At 48.8% G+C, this 8,471-nt stretch overlaps 1 protein-coding gene across 6 annotated transcripts in view; it reads left to right on the top strand.

Annotated features, from left to right (window-relative positions):
* Window positions 1-8,471, top strand: part of Slc43a3 (solute carrier family 43 member 3) — a 19,981-nt gene that overhangs the window by 6,502 nt on the left and 5,008 nt on the right. For all 6 annotated transcript variants that reach the window (XR_001502619.2, XR_001502620.2, XM_015477935.2 and 3 more), the window contains exons 7-10: window positions 2,696-2,835; window positions 4,113-4,210; window positions 5,614-5,787; window positions 5,986-6,105. Coding sequence is in view for 4 of the 6 variants with exons in the window: in XM_015477935.2 (XP_015333421.1) it covers window positions 2,696-2,835; window positions 4,113-4,210; window positions 5,614-5,787; window positions 5,986-6,105 (532 nt within the window). In the remaining 2 variants the exon portion in view is untranslated. The remainder of the gene's footprint in view (window positions 1-2,695; window positions 2,836-4,112; window positions 4,211-5,613; window positions 5,788-5,985; window positions 6,106-8,471) is intronic.

Here is an 8,471-nt window from a genome sequence, read left to right as displayed (position 1 = left end):
AAAAAAAAAAAAAATGACTACTTAATACAAGTAACCTGGGTAGACAAAGTCCATTGGCACGGGGTCCTCAAAGGCAGGGAACGATAATGCAAAGCATCCAGGGAGGGATTCTGAGCTCATGGTTTAGAGGGGTCTTCCTTCCAGGAGCGGCACTCCCGGTACACCAGGAAGGGGTGGACGAACGTCAGAAGAGTGGTGAGCAACAGCGTCACGTTCACCTGCAGGGAGAGGAAGGAGGAAGCCAGTCTAGCAACTCTGAGCCACCCCCTCAAGCAGCAAAGGGGCCAGAAGCGCCCCCAGTGCACATTCCACTTCCCACCACACACTATGGTGCCCTGGAAGAAGGACTTCTGACTATTTTTCATTCTTTTCTGTGAAGTAGGGGAAATAAATACTTCTCATTTCACAGATGAAGCCATGAGTCTCTGCAGGGTTAAGGTGCTTTGCTGACAGTTCTGCAGCTAGTAGGCCATACTTGAGCTAAAACCCAGGCCTTTCTGTTTCTGGAGCCTGAGCTGTAACCAGGAAGCCCCTTCCTCAGCCTCACCTGGACTTTTTACAGCATGGATATGTGTGGGCAGTGTGGGCAGAGGCTGGGGGCCCTTTGGAATGGGGTGTGTGCTGATATGAGCCTCTAGTTTGTATGAGGAGGTGGGAAGGGGCTGGTGGACAAGAGGGGCAGATAGAGGGTCTGTGCAGCTCTCCTAAGGGCTGATGGTAGGTGTCAGGGGGATGCAGTTACCAGTGCTGTTAGTTTAATATTGCTGACCTTCCCAGCCTAGGGAATGAACCCTGATTGGTGTTTAAGCCAACCGCAGCATCTCCCCCTCCCCCACCCACCACCAGTGACGGTCAGAAGTGGACATATGATCAAGCCCTTCTTCTTTTTTGGGGGGTGGGGAGGTACTAGGGATTGAACTCAGAGACACTCCACCCCTGAGCCACATCCCCAGCCCTATTTTGTATTTTATTTGGAGACAGGGTCTCACTGAGTTGCTTAGCACCTCACTTTTCCTGAGGCTGGCTTTGAATTCACAGTCCTCCTGCCTCAGCCTCCTGAGCTGCTGGGATTACAGGCGAATGGAGAGCGCCTGGCTCAAGACCTTCTAAATGAGATGAAGGAGGTTCTGCAAGAACTTCAGAGGGTATTTCTTCCCTGAAGGAAAATGAGAATGGAGTAAAATGAAAGCCTTCCTCCTCCGTCTCCCTTCTTACCTTTCCTCTTTGAGTGTTGCATTGGGAGGATGTGACAGCTGGAGTTATGGCTGCCATGTTTTGATTATGAGGCAACAGGCTGGAGGATAAAAGTCAGCACACGAAATATGGCTGAGGGGGAAGGGGTGAAAGAGTGTGAGTCCCATGCTGGGGTTTGTGTTGGACCAGAAGCAGCTGATGCTGCCTGAGGATCACAAGAGAAGAGGATCTCTGGAGGTCCCGACCCCAAAATGAACCTCAGTTAGTCCCCCGAGCACCTTGGCTTGGAGAGTGACCCAGAGACTGAACTCCTGGGGTACGCAAGCCTTTTGACCCCTGGTGCAAGGTTACTTTCCAGGTTCTCTCCCTTCCCCTGGGCATGCCACCATTTCCCTCCCCTCCAGAGGTGGCCGGGGAGGGTGCTGTAGCAGGAGCTGGAATCCCTAGTTTAATCCAACTTGGCTGCGTCCTCTGATGTTGGGCGATTCCTTGCACATGGAGGACCTCAGTCACCCTCTGTAGAGGGAGGAGGGGGTTAGACCAGATCTGTGGTTTTTGAACTGGTGTCGAGGAACTCAGGAGTTCCCTTTGATGTGCTGTTGGTCACCAAGGAGAATGCAGGGGAAGATAACTTGGCAGGTTCCCACGGATGTGTTTGCTAAGTTGAGTTTTTGTGTAAATTTTGTTTGAACAAAAAGACTTCCCTGCTATTGGTGTGTGTGGGAAGCCATTGGCTGGGAGATCCCTGAGAGCCCTACCAGGAGACTCCGCAAGACTGTGACGAAGGGCGACAGGATGGCTCCCTGCATCTGGCTGGGCCCTGGGCTGAGGGAATATGGGAGCAGGGTGTCCTTGTTCAGCCTCCAGGGTGTGAGCAAGAGGCCTGCTAAGACTCCTCTAGGAAACTGGTTCTACTTCCTGCCACTCCCGTTGACGTTTCTTTTTCTTTTTCTTTATTTATTTGCTTATTTTGGTGCTAGGGATTGAATTCAGGGCCTTGTGCATGCTGAGCACATGCTCTGCCACTGAGCTACCCTGACTTTTTAAACATAACATAAAATGTCCCACTTTAACCATCTTTAAGTATTTAGTTTGTAGCAGGAAGTGCATTCACAGTGTGGAACCACTATGTACCTCTAGAACTCTTTTTATATAAAAGTGGAATATTCTACCTATTAAAACACTTCTCATTCCATTCCCACCCTGCCTACCAGCCCCTGGTTCTGCTTTCTATGAATTTGCATACTTTAGGTATCTCATGTAAGTGGAACCATTCAGAATTTGTCCTTTTGTGACTGACTTATTTCACTTGATATAATATCCTCAAGAGTCATCCATATTTAGCATGTGTCAGGATTTTCTTGTTTAAGAATGAATAATATTCCATTGAATAGATAGACCACATTTTGTTTATCTATTCATCTAATGATGGATGCTTGGATCAATAATGCTGCTATGAATGTGGGGGAGTGCACTGACTTCTTTTTTCTTTTATTTGTAGCTTCTTTATGAACAGGGCATCAGCCTTAGGGCCTCCTTCATCTTCCTCTCTGCATGTAGTATCTGGCATGTCGGGCGTACTTTCCTCCTGATGCCCCGGGGGCACATTCCCTACCCACTGCCTCCCAACTACAGCTATGGGTAAGGATTGTGGGCCAAATCCTAGATCTAGAGTGGAAAGCAAGAGGTACAACAGATAAGGAAGAGCAAACCTGTCCCAGGAGAGGAGAATGGGAACAGGAATGTGTATCAGTTAGCTATTGCTGCATAACAAACTACCCCCAAACTCAGTGGTCTAAAATACTAAGCATTTATTCTTTTCCACAATTTGGATAGCTGGCTAGTTCTACAGACCAGAGCCAGATTTAAATGATTTAAGTGGGGTTGCTTATGCTTCGACCATCTGATGCACTATCTAGGGGTAGGCTAGTTTAGTAGACTATGGGGTTTGGAGTAGTAAGGATGTTTGGGTTACATGGTTCATCTTCCAGCAGATTGGGCTGGGCTTGCTCATGTGGTGGTGTCAGGGTTCCGAGAGAGTGCAGAAATGCAGGAGTTTTCTTGTGATTTAGACTGGCACCTTGCTTTTGTTCCATTCTTTTGACGGAAGCAATTCACAAGGCCAGCTCAGATTCAGGGGATGAGAAAAAGAGCTGATAAGTCCCATTGCAAAGGGTGGAGATACAGAGGGGGTGAGTACCTGTGATAATTTTTGCACTCAGATACAAGGAGTAGACAGAGGGTGTTCATTTGCTGCTCATTTCCCAATTGTCAGACTCCAAGTGCCCTTTGATTTCATTCTCACAACAATCTTCTCAGATATTCTTTTTCTGTACTGGGGATTGAACCCAGAGGCACTTAACCACTGAGCCACATCCCCAGCCCTTTTAAAAAATATTTTATTTGGAGACAGGGTCTCACTGAGTTACTTAGGGACTTGCTAAGTTGCTGAGGCTGGCCTTGAACTCGTGATCCTCCTGCATCAGCCTCTCAAGCCGCTGGGATTACAGGCCCGCACCACTGCACCCAGCTCTTACCTCCATGTTCTAAATGGGAAAAATGAGGCCCATAAGGGGTGGATCTGAGAATGTTCCCGAAGCTAGGAAGAGGCAGGGCTGAGATGGGAACCCCAGGCCCGTCCTCTTCCCAGGCTACCAGAGCATGCCCTACTTTTCTGCATATTAGAATCACTAGAATCATTTGGAGATTATTTTTGAAAAATGGGAGCCTTATTTTTACCCCCAGGCGTCCTGATCGGATCCATCTGGGTTGCTGCCTGGACACTGGGGTTGTTCAAAGGTGGCTCCATTGTGCAGGGCAGTGGGGAAATGGGGATCCACTGCACTGTTCCCTCCAGTCTGGGTCTTGGGTGCAGCTCACAGCCCTTGGCCTGGCTGCTGGGGCTTCTGTTTCCGCAGCCTGTGTTCTGGGCGTGGTTCCAGAAAGGAAGAGAAGAAAACAGCTGAGCCCGAAAACAGGGAGCTGCAGTCAAATGAGTGTCTTTCATCAAACGGAGGTGAGCCCTGCTGGTCAGCTCATCTCCCCTTCAGAACCTGGCCTTTCCTGCCACTCACCAAGGCCCTCACCTGGCTCCTCCCGTCAGGAGCACCCCAGGGGCTGAGTCAGGACAGGAGGGGTGGAGAAAGGACCTTCTCTGCCCCCTCACTTTGTAGAGGCATTAGAGAGGGCAGGACTTTTGTCCCTTTTGTGTTCCTTTCCTGTGTTCCTCTTTTCTCTCTGCATCTCATCCTGCCCCCAGTGAAGTCTGCCTTCCATTGTTTGGCTCCCCACCCCTACTCCAGGCCTGCTCTCACCTGCGGTGCCAGTGCACTGACGTTGGTTTCTTTGTCCCCATGTCTGTCTCATGGCTCTGCCCTCTCTCATGGCCCCCGTCTCCATTGCTGCCTCCTTTCCCTCCTCTCTCTTTGGTTACAAATATTACAAATCAGCCACTGCTGGCTGTAGGAGAAATAAAGACAAGACTTGGAAGGAAGAAACAGGGAGCTGGAGCCAAAGGGTACAAGGTAGCCAAAGGATATGTAGGATGATTAAGTCTAGAGAGATCATCTACCCATGAGGGCTGTGGCTGATACAATTGTATTGTATTTGAGATTTTTGCTAAGTGAATAGATTTTAGCTGTTCTGGATTTAAAAAAAAAAAATAAGTGGATAACCATGTGAGATGATGGATATGTTAATTTGCTTCACTATAGTAACCACTTCACTATCTATATGTATCCCATGACATCATGTTGCATACCTTAAATATACACAATAAAAATTTATTTTAACAAGAAAGAATAATAGGACTCTGGGAAGCTCATAAAATCAAGGGGAAAATTGCACTTGCCAGGCTCCTGGGGATGTAGAGCCAGGATACTTCTGGGCATTCTATCCCTTCAGGAGAATGAGGTAACTGGTCAACCCTGGGTGAGAAACATAAGGTGTAGCTCATCGTCCCATCTAGACCAGGAGGAATAGAGCAGAGGAGATTTCCCCAAGAAGCTCAAGATGCTGGGACCAAAAGCAAGGGAGGCGATATGGAGCAGACCAGAACAGTAGCTGTCCACCAGTGATCTTCCCATTGGCTCTTTCTCCTCTGTCTTTCTTTTTACCTTTGTGGCTAAGAAAGATCAGGAAAGTATTATTGCAAGAAGTGTCATTGAGCACACCGTGAGCAGCAGATCACATTTCAATAGACGGAAGAACTCGGAGGGTCATTCAAGGTGGTAGGACCAGATGACAAGGCACAGCCATGGGGGTGTGCAGGCTGCAGGCAGCTCACAGGGCACACCGGATGAGTTCCTGACACAGGCTGGAAGGTGAACGGGACCTGAGCCTGTCCTGGGAAGGCACCCTCTGCCTTTCCTTCCCCTCCACTTTCCCTATGGTTGACGCCCCCTTCGTCTTTCTCCTCAGAGAGCTCAGGACGCGCGCAGCAGCAGAACCTCCGTTCTTTCTGGAGCTATGCTTTGTCTCGGCGCCTTGCCTGGCACCTGGTGTGGCTGTCCGTGATCCAGCTGTGGCACTACCTCTTCATCGGCACGCTCAACTCTCTGCTGACCAACTTGGCAGGCGGGGACAGTTCGCAGGGTGTGTGTGGGGGCTGGGAGGCAGCCCAGCTGGCCCATGCTGGAGCCCTGGGGGGCGGGAGGAAGGGGCCCTGTGTCCCAGAGGAGTGAGAGAGGGCCTGGGGGCAGGGACAGGCAGGACAAGGGCCGGGCGGGGGCATCCTCTCCTGAAATCAGGCCTGGAAATCTCTTATCACCGACCCCTCTCTGCTTTTTGCAGTCAGCGCCTACACCAACGCCTTTGCCATCACTCAGTTCTTCGGAGTGCTGTGTGCCCCCTGGAACGGGCTGCTCATGGACCGGCTTAAGCAGAGGTACCAGAGGGAAGCGAAAAGGACAGGTGAGATGGGTTGAGGGACCAGGAGAGGAGAGATCCTCGTTTACCTCAGGCTGTCTTCTTTTGTATTAACCTCTCCTCCCTGCGCTCATTCATTCATTCAGCCACTGGCCACGGAGGGATAATTAAGAGCCAGCGACAGGGCCAGACACCAGGGGTTCAGCAGAGGATGAGTCAGATACACCTTTTTTCTCAAGCTGTCCTCCATCTAGCGGGTAGAGCAAGACAGGTCATCAGTCAGTTACGACCCACCAAGCACAGACAGTCCCTACCCCAGGGTTCTGACTTTCTGATGGTGACTAACCCTGACAGTACAGCCATTCTGTTTTTCCCCTTTCAATGTAGTCTCCCATAAATTACATGAGGTATTCAATGCCTTATTATAAAACAGGCTTTGTGTTAGATGATTCTGCCCACTGTAGGCTGAGACGTATGTTCCGAGCACGTTAAGGTAGGTTAGGCTAAGCTGTGACGTTCAGCAGGTTATGTGTATTGAATGCATTTCAACTTGATGATATTTTGCAGTTTTCAGTGAGTCATAACCCCGTAGCAGACAAGGAGCCTGTATAAACACACAGGGGATAATGGGACCCAAAGAAGGTCATGTAACTTGTTCTGGGTGAAGATGGGTTGGTGTCAGGGAAGGCTTCCTGGAGGAAATGGCATCTAAGCTAAGACTGAGGGAAGAGTAAAAAGGGAGGAGATGAGGAGAGGGGGCCAGAGAGTAAAGAAGAGAGCCAGACAGTGAGGCAGCTGGTGGATCCTGGCACGTGATCTAGGCCAACCAGGGCACAGAGTTCTCGGGGAGCTGTAGGGAAGGGCCTGGAAGCAGAGGGGTGAGAAGGGGCCAGGCTGCTCACCACACCCCGAGAGATTGGACATGATCCTTGGACATGATGGGAGGACACTGGGCTGCTGAGGTACCTCACCCTGTGGGGGTCAGGAATGGGGAGGGGCAGAATCTCAGACAGCATGTCCTTTCACCCGCAAATTCTTCCACCTGGATCTCTGACGCGGGGCCTCTTTTATGTAAATGTCACCATGACATCATTGTCACACCTAAAAAAGGAAGAATAATTTCTTAATACTGTCTAATGTGCAGTCACTGTTCAAATTCGCTTCGTTGTCTCATACGTAGCTTTAGGGTTGGTTTGTTCAAATTAGGATCCTAGGTCTACAGGTGTTCTCGGTAGCTGTGCCTTTTTAAAATCTATAACAATGTCTCCTGAGCCTTTTCCCTTGTTGTTTACTTGTTGAAGGAACTGGGTTATTTGTCCTGTCGCGTTTCCCACATTTTGCATTTGGCATCTTTTTGGTGTCATTTCAAAGTGTTCCTCTGATTGGGTATTTCCTATAAACAGGCAGATTAGAGGCTTGACAGAGACTCAGTTTGTTTTTTTTGGCAAGAATCATTCAGAGATGGAACCATGGTCTTCCTCTGCCCTCCTGTGAGCAGGCTCCTGGTATCTGCTGTCTGTGGTGATGAGGTTAAGATTCATCAGCTGATTCGGACACTGTCAGTCTGATCCCTCTGTTTCCCATCAACCTTTCGCCTAATGATTTTAGCGGCCACTGATGATCCATGGCTAGACCCATTATTTTATTAGGGCTGTAAAAGGATGATTTTATATTTCTTCCTTTCCTTCTGCTTTTCATAGCTGGACTTTTTCTATAAAGACTTTCCTTACTATTTCCTTCCCTTGAAATAAATGCTTGGTTTGCCCCTACTTTAGCAGTTTCAGGGGAAAGAGTTGGTGCCTTAGTGCCCCTGGGGATGACTACTTCTTTCTGTCTTAAAGTCTCATTTAAAATATGTTTGAGGGGGCTGGGGCTTTAGCTCTTGATAGAGCACTTGCTTTGCACATGAGAGGCACTGGGTTTGACCCTCAGCACCACATGAAAATAAATAAATAGAGATATTGTGTCCATCTACAACTAAAAAAAAGGTATTTTTTTTTTTTTTTTTAATGTCTGACATGTTTGAAGCCATTCTGTCACTTGTCACCTTCTTCTTCTTCACCTCCTTTTTTTTTTTTGGTGCTGGGATGAAACCCAGGGCCTCATGCGTGCTGCACAAGTGCTCTCCACTGAGCTTCACCAGACACCTCACTATTGTTTTGTTTTTGTCCTGGGGATTGGTCCTGGGGTGCTTTTCCATTGAGCCACATCCCCAGCCCTTTTTATTTTTTATTTTGAAACATTTTTTATTTTTTATTTTGCTAAGTTGCTGAGGCTGGCCTTGAACTTACAGTCCTCCTGCTCAGCCTCCCGAGTCACTGGCATTACAGGTGTGTGTCACCACAGTTGGCTTCCTGGGCTGTTCCTTTCTTTCTCTCTCTTTCTCTCCCTCTCTCCGTCTCTCCCCCTCT

This window comes from Marmota marmota, unplaced genomic scaffold (assembly GCF_001458135.2).
Source record: "Marmota marmota marmota unplaced genomic scaffold, marMar, whole genome shotgun sequence".
In the NCBI taxonomy this organism is placed as follows: Eukaryota; Metazoa; Chordata; class Mammalia; order Rodentia; family Sciuridae; genus Marmota; species Marmota marmota.
Note: the sequence above shows the minus strand (reverse complement) of the source record. Positions and strands in the feature narration are given on the sequence as shown.